The 21113-nt window shown below is 35.0% G+C and overlaps 1 protein-coding gene across 11 annotated transcripts in view; it reads right to left on the reverse strand.

Moving 5' to 3' along the window:
* THOC2 (THO complex subunit 2) overlaps positions 1-21113 on the reverse strand; it is a 55065-nt gene that overhangs the window by 31299 nt on the left and 2653 nt on the right. For all 11 annotated transcript variants that reach the window (XR_012624609.1, XR_012624610.1, XR_012624613.1 and 8 more), the window contains exons 2-11: positions 16632-16690; positions 14283-14374; positions 12987-13038; positions 10717-10787; positions 9830-9951; positions 8887-9020; positions 7061-7227; positions 6340-6432; positions 3749-3904; positions 129-301 (exon numbers count right to left, since the gene is read on the reverse strand). Coding sequence is in view for 6 of the 11 variants with exons in the window: in XM_074835245.1 (XP_074691346.1) it covers positions 129-301; positions 3749-3904; positions 6340-6432; positions 7061-7227; positions 8887-9020; positions 9830-9951; positions 10717-10787; positions 12987-13038; positions 14283-14374; positions 16632-16690 (1119 nt within the window). In the remaining 5 variants the exon portion in view is untranslated. The remainder of the gene's footprint in view (positions 1-128; positions 302-3748; positions 3905-6339; positions 6433-7060; positions 7228-8886; positions 9021-9829; positions 9952-10716; positions 10788-12986; positions 13039-14282; positions 14375-16631; positions 16691-21113) is intronic.

Raw genomic sequence — 21113 nt, forward strand, 5'->3', positions numbered from 1 at the left:
TAAGATTTCACATGGAACAGAAGTGAAAATTTTATAAATGTATCAATACAGTTAGGCTTATTCATGAATTCATGCTTATAAGTTAAGTTTTCCCCTACGCAGCAACAGAATTCTACTTTTCACTTTACCTGCGGTACAGAGGTTCAATTGTCACGTGTACAAGCTGGCAAAGAGCAATTGCAATAGACTTGTGTGAAGTAGCATAAAACGGAGGCATCTGATCCATAATACTCTGTGCATGCTGCCAATCACCAATTTTTAATAAAGCTTCCAATAAACCAAGCTTTTGATTATCAGGAGGCTGCAAGATAACAAACAATGAAAAAGTGTATTCATACTCATCTTAATATTTCTCCTTAAGCAGTATGTCACTGTAATCCACAGCTAGAATAAAACCCTAGGATTTCAACTATGTATAAAAAAGTATGTAAAATAAAATTCAGCTAGGCATTTAGACAACAAGCACACTTCAAAAGCAATAATAAACCAGTCCACATAGAATCTAACATCTGGATCAAAGAAAAAGTTAAAGTTATAACCAGAAGTTTATGAAGTTGACATATATCTGATCGTGTACTTTTCAAAATGTCACAATCTATTGCAGCTTGTTTCTTTACATGACATTTTAAGAACAATGCAAGCATTTAAGAACCCGTTGTGTTGTTCTGGATTTAAATTTCTCTTGCAAAATCAAATTATTAAAAAAAACAAACCACCAAACCAAACCCAAAACCTTTACCTTTATCATAAGTTTCACGTTAGCATCAACTCTAGGAGAGTCTAGTTTTAAGTGCAAGACTACTGGAAGTTTTCCAAATACCCACTTTCAAATATAGCCATAAACCAGGAGTTAATTACAATTAAGATCATGTCTTGAAGCATTTTTACATGGGCACGGTATTGATATATTTTATCGTAATAAACTGGTTTTCCCTGGTCCCCAAGGTAAAAGTCTATCAGTGAATGACTAACGGTAAGGAATAGTACACTGCAAACTAACTGTATGTAACTCCAAGCCTAAAATGATGCTTACACTGAGCAAAGGAAGAGTACAAGTCTAGGACAAAACATTTAAGCATTTTAAGGTAAAAAAATAGTTTTATTTAAATCATGCAAACAGACAAGGCAGACTGACAAGAACAAAAATTAATTACAAAGCAGATGCTTCTGTGGTTCTATAGTTTGCAAGGATTTTTTTTTCCCCCCCTTTTAAAACTTCTTTATAACATCAGCAACTATTCATCTGACAGTTTTGAAAACAGTCTAGTACACAGTAACATGCAGAGAACAGTTTCAGAACAAAACAAAGTGCACAGATCTACTCTATATTCATGTTGAACTTATGTCGTAATGAAATTTTAGCCTTTCCTTTGGGAAAATATATATCTGCACATCAGAACAAGATGAGCCTCCGAAAGATTAAAAACATACATGTGCAATTAGAAATGCACACACAAACGTTATTTACCATGTAACTACTTCAAGTTCCTTTGATGCCAAGGACTGTCTTTCAAAGTTAATATATACCACATTAATGAAATGGTATGCTGATCCTTTACCGGTGTGTTTAAAAGCTTTACTTATGCTGCATATGTAGGAAGGCTGAAATCCATATTCAATACAATAGACTTCTTAAATTAAAAGCCGTATTATTACCAAAAAAAAAATTCATAAAAATTATTTAATTGGTATGAACATACCAGTTAAAGTTTGATACTAAACACCAAATTTTTGGCAATTTGGGTTTTTCAGGTGATTACTAACTATATCAGAATCCGTGTTTCCACTCATACAGTCTTTCTAGGCTTTATGTGTTAGTACGTTATTTCATTTCCAAAGCAATCGCTGCTCACACACACACACACGTGCTGCTGGACTGGGTCTCTCTAGGTAAGCAAGCTCTTCTGAAACACACTCTCCAGAAGTGAAAGCATGGATAGCACAGAGAGGAGTCTGGAACTGCTGTCAAATCTAGTACTGCTGAGTTCTGTGAGCTCTCAAGTATCTCCCTATTATTCTGCCACGTCAAATACATCATAAAAGGCAAAAGTTGATAATGCATTTGCCAATACTAAATTATTCACATTAATGTCGTGAGACAATAAATTTTAACCACATAAAACAAGCACTTCATGGATTTAAAATAAAGAAGTCCTTAATCATTAAACATCATTTATCAAGGTATTTATTCCATGGTACTGTATCAAAAATTGTACATTAAAACTGCATACTGGATACAAAGTAACTCAGACTGTCAACAGCTTTTACATGTAGTTACTAATTGCTATGAACTGCACAGCTAATCACATACAAAAATACCAACACAGCAACAAGCTTTTCAAGAAACAGCATGCACTGCATAACTGTGTAAAGAGTCACAGAAATTGTTTTTAAGTACAGCTCTCCATTTTCTCATCACACAGGCTCAGGCTTTGTTACTTGTCATTGTAATCCTTCAGAAAAATGTTGCAGTTTCTGCTAGAGCTTAAAATTCCCTAGTTCTTAATTCTAAAGCTTAGCCATAAAAACTGTCTTAATTCCTCTGACATTACTTGCAATATATACACTCCCCATGTCCCATCGAGAGTTTAGTTCTGCATCAGAACGCAGCAACATACACGCTTCAGAGTGCGCCAGGCAGCCTCATCTGACTGCAGAGAAGGTGGACCAAAGCAATGTGGTATAATCAAAAGGGATACTGAAATAATGAGTGGGAGGGAGCTCAGAAACTTAAATCTAGTGAAAGGACTCAGTTTAAGCAGCAGATGTGGCTGCAGTTGAGAGCCAGAGAGCAGTGACTAGATCAGCTGCCTGAGGGAAGAAAATGAAATTAGATTTTTTTCAAGCTAGGCAAGAAAAATGGAAGGAGGAAGGAAGGTCAGAGATGTACAGAATCAATGTGGGGTAGAACAAATGTGAAGAAGTAGGCAAAACAGATTGATATAACGAATCCAGGATGATACAAGAAATTAAGAACAGAAACTGTCAAGACTGGTGGACCTCTCCCCCTTCTCCAGTGTATCAACTAAGGCAAATACCAAGCTTTTATTTTTTTTTGTTTTAAATAAGATGTTTGAGCAGTACTTAGACACTCAAATGAAGATGACAACAGAAAGGCTGCTAACAGATTTTGTTTTTAAAGTAAGGCTTGGACACACTGAAACAGATCAGATCAAGGGCAACATGCACAATACATGACCTAGTAGCACTTTAAATAAAGAGTATATGTTTACACATACAAAATTACAGATCTAATGGAAAGCAGAGAGGACAGTTACAATTAAAAAGGTTCTGTTAAAACCTTTTTCTACAATGCAGAATAATTATACCAGTATGCATAAGTCTAGCAATTCTTTAAGTCCCAATTCTTGATTGAGAGAAGGAACAAACTCTTCCTAACGTCCTTCTTTTTAAGAAATCAACTAGGATTATACTATCACCGGTCCTAGAAAACACAATTGTTGAAGACTGAAGTATATGAATGCTGTATATAATGACATACTTAGCGGAGCTGGTAAAATTAAAAGGGAGGGAAGAAGTTAATCAGCCATTGAACTAAGATCGTTAAACCTAAACAAACCCCAAACCATACATTTTTGCACATGTGATATTACAGAAATGCAATCAGGACAGACACAGGCCTTCTAAGTACATACCTATGTTTCAAATACAAAAAAGTTTTCATAACAATTATTATGTTTAATTTAAAATAATTTTCTTGTAAAGGAAACTATTCACAGACACGCACCTTTTCAGTCTTCTCCTCCTCTTTCTCTTTTTCTTTCTCCTTTTCCTCAGTCTTTTCAGAGGATAAGACGACCATAGTAAGTTTTCTGACAATTTGTTTAGCTTCCACTAACTCTCGCTTGTGTTCCTCAATGATAGCATTATCCCCTGGAAGAAGCTGAAAAAACAGAACAAACGTTGTATCTGAAGAGCAGTGACCTACTGCTACTTCAATCACTTGAGCCTGAAGCAGAAGTTTGTCCTTCCTTGTTACTAATCAGATAAACTTACTCCCTGAAAGATTCTTTTCCTTGCTACCATCATTCCAACAAGGAAGTACACTATTAACAGACTTCTGAAATCAAGGACTCATAGGAAATACTACTGTTCTACTTTCACACAACTGTTAGTTGTATAAATTGCCCTTCCCCTCTCCAATTTACCATTCAGCTGTAGCTATATGGTGACAGTTACACACATACTTGATGATAACATTTACAAAATTCAGTGCCTTAAAACAAAGTGAATATTCAAAAGCATAAATTTTCACTTGCTCATCTAAATGCAAAAAAACAAAAATTCAGCACGAAAAATCAGGTAACCTACTTAGACACATTTTGATTGCACTTTATTTTAAAGGAATACCATTTAAAACTTACCAAATTTCCTATTTATCGGCAATATGGCTTAAACACATGTAACATCTGTTCCTTAAAAACCATCTTACATTAAGAGATGCCTAGTATGATAAAACCTCAGCCTAGTCTTGTACTCGAGAATGATCAGGGTGAGGAATATAAATAACCCTACACTCAAATTAAAAGGTCAAGTTGCAAAACAGAAGGAAAGCTCTTTTTCTGACAAAGCCAAACTTCAATTTCATTCCTAAAATCATACTCAAACTTTAAGTGCAAATAAGTAATCAAAACTTACTACAGACTGATGACCTCTTTGACACAGTAACCTTTTCTTCCAGTTTTTAACAAGGGAAGATTTTGGTTTTTTCTCTTCCCAAACTGACAGTAGAAGGAAAGACTAAGCATCACCTCCTTCAGAGAAAAGACAGTAGAATTCCTTCATTTCATAGAAATTTGCGGAAAACAGAATCCCACTTGGAAAGGTAAAATGTTTAAAGAGCTACACTTATCTCATTTGAAAACACAGGTAGCCTACTAAGATTCACCAAGAAATACCTAGTGTGGAATTTCAAGGGGTGAATCATATCTTCAGGATGCAATACATACTATATATGGCTGTGTGCATGCATACACAAACAGAAGACAGTTCTTACTGGCTTGGAATGGGGAGGGAGGGCAGAGGTGGGGAGAACATTCTTGGAATGAATGATAATCCTGACAGCTGCTATTGTATAGGAGCCACACAATACATATAACTTAAGACTCAACACCTACGTGCTAATTATTTTCTTGAAACTCCCATAGCAGGTTAAATTAAGCCTGAACTGAGAAGAGGAAAAAAATGCCATCCCAAACATGCAAAGACAGAGACTGGCAGAGAGATTCTGGAGTGCAAGTAGATTAAAAATGAGACTGAGAATCAACATGACAAAGGTGAACAGTACAAATGAATGCAGTGACCATTCTAGCTGTGAGATTATAGGAAAACACCCCCATACCTATACAGGTCTGAGTTGAGATTGCACAGGCCGCTGTAATTCTGAGTCTGAGCATTTGTTTTGCAAGCTTACAAGCATTCCTTAACAAACTAGTATTATTATCATGCACTCCTCCCTCCACACCAATTATCTGAGACCTGCACTCCTACTCTTGCTCCATCCGACACATTTTTAGCCAAAATACTCTCATGAAACCACAGACAGTTATTGACAAGTCAGATTGTGACTAATGCTATTAACTGCCACACAAATTAATGGCAGGACTACATTCCAAAATTTCCATAACTTTAGCTAGAGCTCATTTCCTTGGTTTCAGCAGAAGAGTTTAGAGTCTTAAAATATCTATGGATATTCTGAAATTAAAAATTGGTGTATAATGTAAAATTATGTTGACAACTGAAACAGTCTGTTTACCATCTGCCAAACTGGTATGTTTATTTGTTAAGACTCTCAGACTGGAGAGGATAAATAGCTCTGATTATATTTGAACACGTAACTCCATTTTCCTTTCTCACCCTAACAAATGGTCAGAATTCTTGTAGATGGAATGAGAGGCCTAATTCAGGAATATGTAAGAGTTTAAAACCAAATCCTACTATTAAACCAAACAAAGAATATTAAGAGCTGATTGTTCTACTATTTTTTCAAAAACACTTAAGAGGGTCTAGTTCTTAAGGAAGGTTACTCAGGCATTTAAGTCAAACTCAGGCTTTTACCTATCTCCTATTCAGGCAGGAGATAAACAATCTGGAGGATACTACACAGATAATTCAAAAGAAAATCTATCAGCATTCATATTTCAGTGTGTATTTATTTGAATATGTGGCATCAGAAAGTTCTGGAAATTTTAAAAGACATTAATGTATATATACACAGTATGTCCTGAATCTGAAGCTTTAGGAACAGGGTAAAATATCTGGCTTCCTTGTTAAAATGTTCTTAGTTTTGGCATTTAACAGAGTAGCACTGTCACTTACATGAACATAAAGATCTTCCAAATCTATGAGATTATGTTGCAAAAGGACAGCAGCAACTCTGTATAAAGAGGAAGGTGTCTCACCACTTGGATCCTAAAAAGGACAAGATTGCAAATTGAAGAAAAAAAGCAAACAGGCCACTGCAGGTGGTCATGAAACAGAAGTTACTCAAAGTTCAGATGAAACATATTAACCCACAGTTCTCCTTGTTATTTAACTGCTGTTACAAAGCCACTAGACTTAACTGCAACAGACAATCAGAGTTTTCAGAAACAAAACCATTCAATTTTCTTCATATCTTATGGTGCTTTTATGCAATCCCCAGCCACACATTTAAAAAACCCTTCAATATTTTATCAAACGTCAACCATGACTCCCCTGCAAGCATGCTCTTCACTCCTGGGGACAAGTCTTTCATTTTGAAGGTATAATCTCTTTGTTAATGCCAGTCCTTATATAACCACAGAAGTTCAAATGAAAGGTATCAAGATTGTTTTCAGCTGTCTCTTTTGGAAAATGCTAAGCGTTCTCCTCTAAAATACATTAGAGACTTCCACACAAATCATGAAATAATTGCTTTTAATACTGGAATTTTACAACTTAGAAATTAATTTCTATGTAAAAATAAATATCTGCAGCAAAATCTGTTATCACTGACTGCAGTTTAACACCGAGTACAACCAACCATCAAAAACAAAAATCAAGAATGGAAATACATTACCTGATAAAATTTGAATTTGAACCCAAGGATATGGCATAGAGTTTGAGGTTCACACATGTACATGTAAGACTCTATCAGTGGTACAAAGAAGTCGTCATATTCAGGCCTGCACTCATAGACTTCTAGGATAATATCCAAAACTCTGTTAGGATCAAGGTTGAAACATCCTAGTGGAGAAGAACAGAGTAGAAAAGCTTAGCATTGCTATTTTTCATCTTCATTCTGTTACTAAACCACAAATGCATTCATTTTTTAAGTTAATTCTTTTCAGTTAAAACTGAGCCAGGATTTATCTACAGCAAAATAATCTGTATCATCTGTAAATACAGCACTGATCATTTTGACTTACGTTGAATATTGAGCTATGCAAAGATAAAAAACAGGACTTCCAATTCAGATTACAGAAGAACTAGAAATTACCATCTTAAAGCAAACATTTAATAAGTAAAAACCCAACCTCCCTAATACTGCAGTGCCAGCAAAAGGCACTGCCTGCTTCCTCTCCCCTTGTGCTGGCATACATATTCATGCAGTCACACTAATCAGCGAGCTAGAAATTATTTTACATACCAAAAATTGTTCTCGTTTGAGCTAGACCCTGATCCACCTGGTTGTACTTTCCTGTCAATTCAGTGTTATTGCTACCATTACAGAGAACAGTTTGGTTTTTTTGAAGGAAGCAAGAGCAAGGACACAGATCAGTTTAAGCCAGTATTGTAATCATACCTGTATTTTACTACATAAACTTTTCCACCAAAACTCCAGGAGACACGCTCAAGACAAATATTACTTATATCAAGAGAATCCACATCTAGACTATTGTCCTCATTGTGCCATGAGAAGTTTTATCCAGGCACATCCACTACGGAGATATGTCTTTCCTTCACAAAAGTCATTGCCACTATACCAGGACCTACTGCAAGTCAGTACTTCGAAGGAATTGACAATTTATAGGAAGTCTATTTGTAATTCTTAAAATTCCAGAAGACAGAAAGATGTTTTGTAATAAAATTCCACAACCTGAGTGTGTATTTTTTTACTGTAATAACCAGCAAAACCATCCTCTTGTCTAGCTCTTTTCCGAAACAAGTAGTATCATTACAGGGACTTGGCAGTCTCAGGCAAAACTCTGTGACAGATGAAAAATTATCTTTTATAAAATAGTAGCGTAGCCTTTTGACCCTTACTGCACTGGCACCATATGAAACAGGCACTGGTGCAAACATCAATATATTGTCTATAACTCTTTATTCAAAAAGGAAGTGTAAAACAGGGAATTACAGATATTTCCTGATTTTAATGTATTTTGCTCTTTGTGACACTTTCGCCAAGACTCAACTTAGAAATACGGACAAATCATAATCAGAACTAGATAAAAGAAGAACATTTACTACTTCTCATTTCTCTTCATAAGGAATCACTTGTTAAACTTCTTTCAGACTAAAAGCATATGCATTTATTGAAGTGAGTACCTTAAAATAACAAAAAGCATTACTTTGTTACACTCCAATCTGCCTGCTAAGAGATGACAAGCGCATCCTCAGAAAATACTGCTGAAATTAATCAAAATCACAGCATGCATATCTGAGACTGTACCGTAAATTTAGTATCTAAATTAAGTTTAACTACACAACATTACCAGAATTAATTTTACCACAGAAACAGGAACTTCCAAATGTCATAATTCTATGCAAGGTGATCTACCGTGTTGCTATCACACTACATGCCTGTATGATGTATTATTTGATCCACAGGTTACCTCAAACAATAGTCTATAGACACCCTCTGTCAGAAAACCAGTGCCCATATTCCTTCAAATTCCTTACCTATTAAAGATTTGATATTTTCAAGGATTAAATCACTAGTGATATTTCCAGATAAGTCTTGTCCCAGTTCTGCAATGAGCTTTGCGTAACCTTCATTCTCCTCTCTTAACAAATTAAACTTCTGTTGCTTATAACTGCAAATAAACAGAAATTAAACACTATTGTGTAACACATGTCCACAGTGAAGCTTATTTATGCTCTTAGCAATATTAAATTTGTAATACAAAATGGTAGTTTTGAACATATTTTTAAGAACTTGTAATTTACCTGAGCTAATGCAAAAATTACAGTATGCAATACAATGAATACCTGCAAGGTAGCAAGCATTCTCCAAATCCAGCTCTTCTTTTATTTCAAATGCAAATGATCTAAAAGCAAGATTATGCTTATACATAACAGCAAAGTTTGTTCTTGTACACTATACTGGAGAACTGCTCTGTAACAGTCTGTGCTTAAGGACCTATTCTAGTTTCAAGTGGTGTTCTTTTGAGATTGAAACACTGGATGCAGAGACAAAAACCAAACATACACCCAATATATCCTGTGGTCCCAAAACTAACATAACTACATTTGCTTATTTATGAAAAGAAAGGCTTATGCTTAACTCATGCAACAATTATTAGTTTTCTTATACTTTGTAAATTCACATTTGTCACAAATAAAATTAAATATTAAGTGTTTAATCTGCACATATGGGATCACTGTAGTAAAAGCCATAGCAATAGGTGACATGAAAGAAGATTTTACATTTCTCAAGTTTGAAAACTAAGGGGGCTAAAGAGGCTCTTTTGTCAATGACAAGTTAAAGTGCAACAAAACACATTTCCTAAAGAAAATGGAGTATTAGAAGAACCACTACACTTTGTTAGAAAACATAGTTACCAGACTAATTACCATTGCCTCTCCCCACCCACTCCCAAAGAACTCTTGCCCCAAAACTTACAATAGTTTTGTCTTTATTTTAACAGATTTCTGATTGAACTGTTGAGACTGCTTGATAAGTCCTAATGACTCCAGTGTCTCTGGATCTAAGCGCTCCTTTAGGACAGTGTCAGATACAAGATACTGAAAAACACCAAAACCATACATCAGATTTGTCAATTACGAAGACCTAGAAACAATCTGATTATTACTTCAGACTACATATGTGTTCTGACTACAAAAAAAAAGTTCAAATATCATGATATACCACAATACCAATGCATTCTGCTTCAAACACAGAAGTGGACAAAACTGAGAAACTATTTAACTGAAATTGGAATTTTACAGTGGTAGATTTTATATACAAGAACACCTTGAAGAAACAAGCCCTAGAGCCTAACTGCCAATTACAAAGTATACATTGCATAGCATCTAGGGATGTTATTACCAAGAACTCTGTATTTACAAAGCTTATTCCCTTTCTCTCATATTCTGGAAGAAAACCCTTATTTTCATATGCTGAATTTTCCTACAAATCAAGCTTATTCCACACTTCTTCTAAAGCACCACTGCCTATTCCATGGCTACTCCATGCCACTTCTAAAGACAGAGGAGGTTGCATAAAGAAGTAGTCCCCACTCAAAACACACCTTAGAAGCACAATTTCTGTTGAACTGACAGGGGAAAAATTTAAGTTCTCTCAAAACTCTTTAAAGAATTCAAGGGACAACTATATTATATTACTCTACCATAATGCTTTGAAGATGCATTTTTAAATTATTTGGGAATTTGTTAAAACATTCTAATAGTCTTTTCTTCCTTAAAAAAAAAAAGCTTCAAAACTCTCTAATTTTTCTTGTCAGATTTTGGCATATGCTTTTACCAAAAGACTTTCCAAGTGCAACTTACCAAACAGGCTAATACCAGCTGGGTAAAGTGATCCCTCTTACTTTTTTCTTCTAAACAACTTGTTTCAATATCTAGTATAAAGGGAAATGGAAAAGAAGAAAAAAAGAAATCATTACTTCTGGAATTTATAATAATTTATTATTCTTTTTATAACTATTCCAATAAATGCTAATGATAACACAATGCAAAGCAGTTTGTTTATAACACGCTAGCTTCTTGCCACTTTCCAGCTACTCATTCACCTTGAGGTCCACATAATATTTTCATGACAATTCTCACATACCCACAAATCTCATGAAAAGGTAAAACAGAAACCAGAGGAATGCCGTAACTTTTTTTGTCCTTCTCTCTACTGCAGTAAGGTTTATGGCTAGTATTAAGAATCAATAATAAGCACGAAATAAGAGAAATACGAATTGCTGAAGAGAACTGCATGATCCTAGCCTTAATGCAGTGTTCTAGCCTCTTACCCTGTGTCTTCAGAGTAACTACCATTTACTGCCTGGTCTGCAGTCTTTCACTAGGTATGACTATTTCCATTCTTTTCTTTTGCATTGTCAATTTATGAATGCAATTCATAACGGGAAAAGTGGGAAAAGTGGGAAAACAGGCCATAAAACAATGGCCAAGGAAGCACACCTGTCTAAAGTAGTTTAAAAAAGCACATCATTACAGGAAGCAAGGAGCTCCAAAAGAAGTTGAAAACTCAATGAAAGAATGCAAGACAGCTGTTACAAAAAAAAAAAAAAGAAACAACGCACCAAAACCACCCCACACATAACCACAGATAAACTAGACCCATAGAGAAAACATTAGCAACAAAAATCTGAGAAAGAAGCCCCCAAACAACTGAAAACCAGTGATGTAGCAGCGTGGCAGTGGAGGCAGACTTGCAAGATCAGTCTGGTCCCTAGCAGCCAAGCCTGTCAGCCAAAGAACAATCTGCAGAAAAAAATTAGTCCAGGGAATGTGCGTGAGGGGATAGAGTGGATAAATCAAAATTCTAAGATACTGAAACACATGCCAGATGATGACATTAGAAAAAAAAAATCCTGACAGTAGCAAATACTGTTTAGAGGGTAAAAGTGCTAGAGGAAACTCATTAAAAACAAGGAAGAAATTGTCAGATGCTCCTTTGCCTCAGAGTTTGAAACCTAGCTCCCTAGCCATACTATTTCTCTGCTACTAGTGGAGGCACAGCATTCGGCTACATACTAATTTGAGGGGAAGGAGAAAAAAATAAAAAAGAAAAAAGAAGGGAAAAAGTCAGACACAGATACACTGCTTTCAGTTATTCAAGTAGTTCAAGAAGCAACTAACCTAAGTTTTCTAACCCATCTTAAAAAAACAAAGGAGTATCAGTGTAATATTGCATTATAAAAACTAGTTATTACAAAAAGATGATACAAGTGCACAGAATGAAACACTATGAATAAAGTCAAAATTCATCATTTAGATGTTACAGAACCGAGACTGCATATGCAAACTTAATTAGGTGCCTCTCCACACAGGCAGCCACAGCACAGAAGATGCCACACTCCTTCAGTATACAGAACAAACCAGGATCTGTGATGGGCAGACTGTCAAAAGTGTTTGCTGAAATTTGTTTAAAAAAACCAGACACACATAGAACAAGATAGAAACTGCAAGCAGTTAAAACTATGATCTGGGAAAAAGTATACAGGATTAAAATTCTAAAAACAGGAAAGAAACAGCTTTGGATCAACAGTAATCCAGACGTTATTACCAGAATAAGAAGTACACATCCTTAAAGCCAGCTTAGTTGGCAGATAGTAACTTGGCAAATGATGTCGTTTGCCTTTAGATTTCTGGACAAATAATGCAAACTCCATTTCACTATGCACAGTGACTACAGTCACTGTACAGATAAAAATATTTACAGAACACATTCTAAGAGCAGAGTATCTACCCACCAGTAAGACGATTTTCAAGAACGATAACAACTCTAAGTCACTGATTCCATTAGCTAACATCCAACATTCTTACAAGCTAGCTCCTTTAACTATTCTTGGAGATCAATTTCCACTGCCTTTAATAGGTAAACTTCTGGAAATTGTAACAAAGCAGAACAAAAAGACATTAACAACTGAGATACAGATACACTGAGGAAGCATCAACACATATCTTGTAAAGAAATGTCATGTTTTACAGATTTAAGGAAATTTTCTGAAGAAGTCAACTAGCAAACACACAAAGCATTTATTTCTCAAAATCTGTTACAATGATGAAAGGAAAGGAACCCAGCTTACCTAATATGCAGAATACATCAGCTAGGATGGAAGGCATGTCTTCCCGGAATTCCTAAAATGGAAAGAGATCACGGTGAATACAGAAACTCCAATACATACACTTAGAAAGTTTTTATTCCATTACATAATAACAATTAATCTGAACTTACTTTATGATGAACTGTTTTTTTACTAATTATAATAATAATAATTCATGTTAATAATGAAGAGGCTCAATTATTGACTAATATATAAGTGCTGTACTAATAATTGATATGTAATGAAATAACATTTCAATGTAATTTAAAAGAGTACCTAGTGGCCAAGGACAAAACTTTCTGGTTACTACTCCACTTCTCTACCCTGTCTCAAGAGCAGCACAAGCCTGTACAGTGAACTATACTTTCTCAGGCACCAAACAAATTACAATTTCCTACAGTGACTAAAGATCAAACATTATCACATGCTACCCAAACAGCAAGGTACACTTCAGCCTTGACTTCTCTCAAACCCAATGCAGAAGCTAAAAAACCTAAAAAGGTTATCCTAAAATAGATTACTGCAAAGCTTATTTTTTCTTAATGTTCTATACGTGACAAAAGAGCAATCTAAGAACTTAAAAGGAATAAGAAATAATTTGCATAAGTTTTTTTGAATGTTGGTTTTGGGGGAGGGGCTGTTTCAGATTTTTTTCTGTTGTTTTTTGCTGTACTTAGGTTTTGGTTTTTTTGGTTGTTTTTTGTTTGGTTTTTTTTTTTTTACTAACACCAACATTTAGGAACCTTAGAAGTTTAGAGAAAAATACTCTTTTCCCTACTTTCTCCATTATTCAAAGCATTTTACAAAAAGCGTTTTTCAAACAAAAATAACTCTGTTGCATTATTTTAAAGGCAGCCATGGGATTTAGTCATCTCAACAGTAAAATGGCAGACACATTTGTTAGGCTGTAAGAAAGATATAAATTATAAAAACCAGTAGGTGGCATTACAGACATCCTGCATAAGCAAGTGAAATCTATTTCTAGCATTTATTAAAAACTTCCAGTCTTCATATGCCCTTTAAAAATTATTTAGCCTTTAATTTATGCTAAAATGAATATATCTATTCCTCACCACAAAAACTAGGGGGGGAAAAACAAAACCCTGACAGACTATATATTTCAAGTGCACACAAATCAAGAAAAAGGACTTGACAAGAATGACTTTTTAGACACAGAAAAACAAGTCGGTTGAATATTACCCTGCTTGATTTTCATTTGGACTTTTATAAGAAACGAAAAGTTTACTAAGGAAGGGGTTATTATAAATATACACTTACTATGACATCACCAAGAACATTAGAAGCTTGATCGTGCTTTAAGTTTCCTCTGACAACGTGGTATGCAAGCTCATACAAAGCCTGTTGGATATCTGTTGAAAGAAAACAGATTGTGGAACATGTTAGGTAATCCTTGGTCTAACTTTTACAGAAATGTTTACAATAATGCTGTAGACTTCAGACACCCTGCAAGCAAAGAGGATATGCTTCTCTTACCAATGAGGGGGATTACCTTATTACTGCTGATAGATTAAATTTAAGCATCAATATCTAAGACTTCACACAAGCACACAGAAAGAGATGATCCACTTTCCCTAGAGAGTTTATGGAATAACAATAAAATGGGATGAAAAACTACACATAATAACTGCACATAATAACTTGACATAAAAACTACACATAAATCCTGCACATAATAACTTTAGTCTTGGCAGTTGGTTCAACAAAGACACCTTTAACTTATAATTCACATAAATATCATATTATACATATATATACACATATATATCTAAAAATATAATACATAGAAAACATTCCACTACTTTTCCCAAATTGTATCTCATGACAAATATGCTTTCAAAAACCATTTCTCTAGGACAAAGTAAAATTTAATTGCAAAAAAAAAAAAAAAAACGCTTAACAAGGATTTTTTAATTTTTTTAAGGAAAGTCTCCCATAACTCCAGAATGCTGTTTTAAAAAAATCTTATATTAAGCTGAAACACTAAGAAAAAAAAAACATTAAGAAAAATCCTGCAATGTGTGGTTGCAAAAACAGTTATGGTAGACTTGTAAGGATTTGTTCTTAAATAATACACCACAACGTTGTTATGCTTTTTAGTATATGAAAAATAAACCCCCATGCTTTCACCCTGCACTTGTACCATGCGGTTTGCTCAATAAACAATATACACAATGGGTATACAAGGTACAGATCTTAATGACTTAAACCAAGGACTCAATAACTTGGTGACTGCAGACCACTGTAGCTGCATCAAAAGCAGATTTATTTCTTTATTTAACTGGACAGGTTAATTTTACCTATTACAGTGCTTCTGGCAACGAACACTAACTGCTAAAGACTTGAATACAGATGAACTGATGCCTAAAGCAATCCTATGTAAAACATAACTCTACTACTTTGAAGGCCAATTCAAGAGTACAGCTTGGTGCAGCACACAGTTTCATAATTTATGATGAACCCAAACCAGCCATAAGCGTAGCCTCAGACATGCCTCTGCATTGTGGAGAATTGTTACACAGGTACACTGCCAAATCTGACCTGTCTCCGTAAGCTTGTGGTATATTGGACTTCAATAAATGTTTTCCTGGAACTAAAAGGCAGAAATGCAAGGGCCAGTGCAGTTTTCAGAACTGGCTCCAGGTCACATGGACTCAAATAAATTCTTACCAGTCAGCATCTCTGTACTCACTCCAGATGATCCACATTTTCAGGGGTTTTTCCATCACCAGAAGGACTATTTCTACTGCCTATGAATTCCTCCAATACAGCCACTGCATATATCTATCTAGTCATTCCCACTGGATCTTTTAGATCCTGACAGCAAGAACTTAAGAAAAACAGCATATAGAAATTCTCAACCTGCCTAGAACAAAGAACATCCAGTGGCCTTTCTTCAAAAACTTTGCGAACAGTGATTTTATTGTGTTGAATAATAAATTCTTCTTACTTAATAAAATTATTTATAACTTCCAATGAAATGTTTTGGTTTATCTTTTCTGCTATTATAATTGCCCATTATGATTATTTTAGCAAGAACCCAAAACACCATCTAAACAGCATAGTACATTTGTGGTCTTAGTAACATGGAAGCTTTTCTTCCAGCAGATTCAGCAAAACAAACAAAAATTTAATTTTTCTTTTATCACCAAAGATTTCCTAAAGTGAGAATTTAAAACAAAGAGAGCAGTGCCTTTCACTAACAAAGGAGAAAAAGTCTGTAACTCAGGTACTATTGTAAAAACTAACTTTTTACAGTATACAACCACGCTCACATACATCAGTGTTCACATATTTAACTTTTAGAATAAAATCTAGTTGTATGTTGTGTTTGCAAAATGGATTTTCATTTTCTACACCACAGACCAAATACTGGACTACCTGCTATCACTTACTACTGTCTAAGAAATCTCTCACCTGGACGTCTGAAGACAAACCTCAATATGGGCGATTATATTGCCTTACTATTTGTAGTATCCACCTTTAGCAAGCATTAATGGCCACCATATATGAAATGTTCCAAGCAGGTACATGCAGAGGTACCATGATCAACTGTTTCTAGGCTTTTTTTGTTTAATTAAAAACAACCAAAAAAACCACACAACTTACCTCTGAAACCCGTATTATCATGGCTTTTGTTTTCACCAAGAGTGCGACATAGTTGCACACTGAAATAAAAGAAACATACAAAAATGAAAAAATGTAAAAAGTTAGATATTAGCATACACACACAAATGTTTCGGGGCTCCTTTTTTGTTGTCGTTCTACCTGAAGTAACTTTAAATTTGGGCAGTTTAAATGGCTGACTACATTTTACTTTTCATGGAGTAAACACTAATTCACAGAATTTACACAGCAAAGAAACACAAGTGTCCCAATAGATCGCATATATATATATATCTATCTCATATACTTTAAAAAAATATTCTTCCTAACATCACACATGCTTACACCCAGAAAACTGAGAACACTAGTCAATTTTGGTATGTGAAAGGAAGCATGGAAGTACTAGCATTAACTCACTGTTGCTAACCAATGAGGAAATGCTTGGTTTTCATAGAAATACTATGACTCTGATTGTTTTCAAACTCTGACCTGTAAAAAAATTTTAACATTAAACTATGTGCATGGTTTTTTGATGCAATGCTTTATCAATAGTAAGATGGAATTTTACCTATTCTAGTCACTAAGAGAATCCACAATAGGATGCAAAGCTCTGTCGTATCATCTTTAGTTACTCCTGAGGCTCCCTCAGCCACATCAGCCATATGTAAAAACTGTACAGACTCTTCCATGAAATAATAGTTCTGTGCATTTCATAAAATAAATGCTTCTCCACTATACTGAGGGCGGAGAAATGGACATGCTTCTGAGCTACAAGGATTTTCCCTCTACTACTATTGTCACCTCGGCATGAGGCTTCAAAAGCAGTTTCAAAAGCAACAATATTTAACAATATTTTTAAAAAATGTAGCAATTTACCTATAACAGACATCAATGAATATCTTAAGAATTTTCTTCACACTTGCAAATTTTTAACCAAAAGTTTCACATATTTTTCATCAAAAAGTCTTTCACATGCAGAAACTGAAGGCAGTATCAAAGCCACACAGTATTTCTACATAAGATGGCAAGACTACAATTTCCTGTGAGAGTGATTTTTAAACATGTTCTCAAAAAAGGCAGGGATGTACAATTATTAGAGGCTTATCATGAAAAATAAACAGTAAAAAAAAGATTCTGTAGCAATCCGTTACTCATTCTATTTGTATCCTATACAGATTATTACCTCTCTATCAGGATTAAACAGCTGTTCCAGCAATCAAAGTATTATAATTACTACATACGAGGTATATGAACCCTTTAAAGACAACTGGAAAACCGGTGGTTTCACATACAGTGTAATCACCAGAAATATGCAAGCTCAGCTAAAAGCAATGGTATGGCTAATATGTTCTAAATGCTACTGAAGAGAATGCAATATATTTGGAAATAACCAGAACAGAGACAGCAAAATAGGGGAATAGGTAATTTCTCTTATTTTTCATGAATGGTAAGTGCAACTTTTTTTAAAGAAGCAATAGATTTTTTTCCCCAGCTGTCTCCAGAGTGTATCAAGTTGATCTAAGTCAGATTTTTGTAATTTTTACTTACTACTCCTCCATAAAGAAGTTACCCTGTAAGCACTCATTTCTAAGCTCTGTATACAAGCAACAGTAAAGTGAAACGTCTGATTCCAAAAAATTATCTACTGAGATGCATACTTTGACCCCTGTGTCATGAGGTGATATCATCAACCAGGTTACATGAGCAACAAGCCCGTCTGCTTGGTTGAAGAGTTCACTTAAGAACACCTTAATATAAAAATAAGAGTTTTAACATCTTCCAATCCCTTTCCAGCAATACCAAAATAGTACTATCAACTTCACGTTACTTTAAGACACAAATCTGTTTGATCAATGTAACACAAACCCTATTTAAAATCAGTCTGTAAAACAACTTGCTTTGTATTTCTAATGAAAAAACCCTGAATTATTAAATTGAAAAAAAAAGTAAAAATTCTCTTTTTGTGGAAGTCTACATGGGAAAATTTTGATAGTAGAAAAGAAGATGTTGGTATTACTCTTTGGATCTACATTAATAATTATGCTTTATATTCTTTCATACCGGTACTCTATCTCCAAAGAAGGATGACCTTTTCTGAAGGTGCTGTCAGACAGTACAGCTGAGCTGATTTAGTGGCTTGTTGCTGCAGAAATGGACACATTCACCAATACTTCTTCCCTTCTTGGCCACACAGCTCTAGCTCTCATGTCAGTTAAATCAGTTAAACTGACAAACCTGGCAGAAAGTGGTCAGAAAACAAGTCTTCTGCCAACTTTGCAAGTTGAAGCAGCTTACCAGGAGGTCAGAGAAGCACCAGAGTAAAGACAGCCCTGGTGAAGGAAGACAAAGCAGTAGCCCTCCCTTCCAGTACCAACAAGCTGTGACATGAGTTCATCCAGCCTCAACTGAGTGCAACATAAATTAAAATCATAATTCTTGCATCTTCACAATAATAAAAATGTCAATATTAGTCCAATTAATCAACTCAGAAGAAAGTCACAATACTTTCCCACTTAATGCCCAGGACAACGGAAATTTATCAGGTCCACTTTTCAGTTCAACAGACCCAAACTGTCTGTTAAGAGTTCATTTGAAACTTTTATTACCCTAATTGTAGTTCATTGCTCCAAGCTTAGGATGGAGAATTTCCCTACTCTACTAAAACCTACATCTCTTCATCCAAAGATAAAACTGTGAAATACATGTAAAATACTATTAAAAAAATAGGATAACCTAGATAGTAAAATATTTTTTTTAAAAAAAAATCACAGAAACACTTCTGAAAATTAAGGTTTCAAAACTAAATGTTTTAGACTAAATTGGGATAGATTTGCTTAAACGAACTCTGAAGCAGTGTTGAGCACCTACCAAGCAAGTCTGCATGGCAGAGCTAGGAACTGACCTAAGCCTCCCAACTCCTATGCAACATCCTCAATTACACTCCCACACATAGTACATGACAGTAATTATCACAAAGTGCATGTGCCTACAAACATTTAAGTATATGCATGATTTAACTGATGCGGGTAGTTCTCTAGTTGAAGTACAATCGATTGCATTTTGCAGTGAAGATGGCAAGACTACAACTAAACTGTTTTCCTAGCTCTCAGCCCTTTAACTCAACACTGTGACATTCCTCGTGCAAGTGAAGTAACAAACGTGTTGGAAGTGCTTGAAAGATCGAGTCTTAAAATTTCACACTCACAGAATGTTAAGCTTCTTCAGTTTATCTTGAGGCTTAACATATTGTATAAACTGCCAGCCAAGTACATTAATAAAGCTCCATTTCCCCACTAAAGGGCCCTTGATGTGTTTAAACTATCACAAAACAAGGTATCAGTCTAAGAGCAAGCGCATGCCATTATACGTGTATTATAAATGTCCATGTGGGCTACAGCCATAGAACAGCATCTTACTGTGGAAGACACTACACAAAACAATTTCGCTACGGAGGACAGTACATGTACACATAAACAGGTCTGCGAGGAGTCTAGACTGGTCAGCATTAGAAGCAATCACAGATCCCAACTTGATTTCTACACAGTATCTGGCAGTAGCAAAACAAATGCACATAATTTAGTAAATTGTATTTAGACAGAGACAGGTCTGAACAAAATAGAAAATGACAGATAAGATGACCACATTCTGACCAATTTATAGTTTTGGCAGCTCAGAACACATGAAACTACCACAGGATGTATGTTTATTTATTTGTATTATATATTATTATACATCAGTAGCTGGATTAATTAAATTCAAAGCATGTACAGCTTTGAACAAGGTCTCTGAATAATTTCTAGGAAGTGGTCACTGCTACCTAAGCTCTACAATATAAATTTTTCACAGCAAAAGATCAGTCAGTTTAAAACTGATTTCCTTACTAGATTTCTAGAATATATTTCTAGATATATTTTGATTTATTTAGAAAACAATCCTTTTCTTTTTTTTTCTCCTTCCCCCCACCCCCGTAACAGCATCTCCCATAGACTACAGCAATATTACAAATCCTGTATGTTTTTAAGTATAGGCAGACCATCGCCATACTACTCAGAAAGAAAATATAAGAAAACATACAGCAATCATCTTAAGCATCTATTATTAATCACAGTAGAAGCTGAAATGCCAAATAAAACCAAATCATTTACTTCTTGCAATACAGTTTCATATTCCCCCAAAACATAAATCTGTGTTTTTATTTAAGTAACTAGTAACTGCCAAAATACCATCTCAGGCTGATCTATTCGATTAGGTAAGCCATTTCATGCTCCAGCAAATAAATATTTTTTTCCATTAAGACCTATCTTTTCTTTCTACTGATTATGAGGAGTTTTTTTGCTGTAATCCTCACTTTTCAACAAAGTTGGTATTTGTCTCCCTGTGAATAAGCCCACCATTTTGTTTAAAAACAAAACAAACCCCTCCATACAAGAGTGAATGTTCTCTGACTTCGTACATGGGCTTTACTAGCCCAGGCTTCCATAGAGT

The sequence above is a fragment of the Strix aluco genome, chromosome 10 (genome assembly GCF_031877795.1).
Source record: "Strix aluco isolate bStrAlu1 chromosome 10, bStrAlu1.hap1, whole genome shotgun sequence".
Classification (NCBI taxonomy): domain Eukaryota; kingdom Metazoa; phylum Chordata; class Aves; order Strigiformes; family Strigidae; genus Strix; species Strix aluco.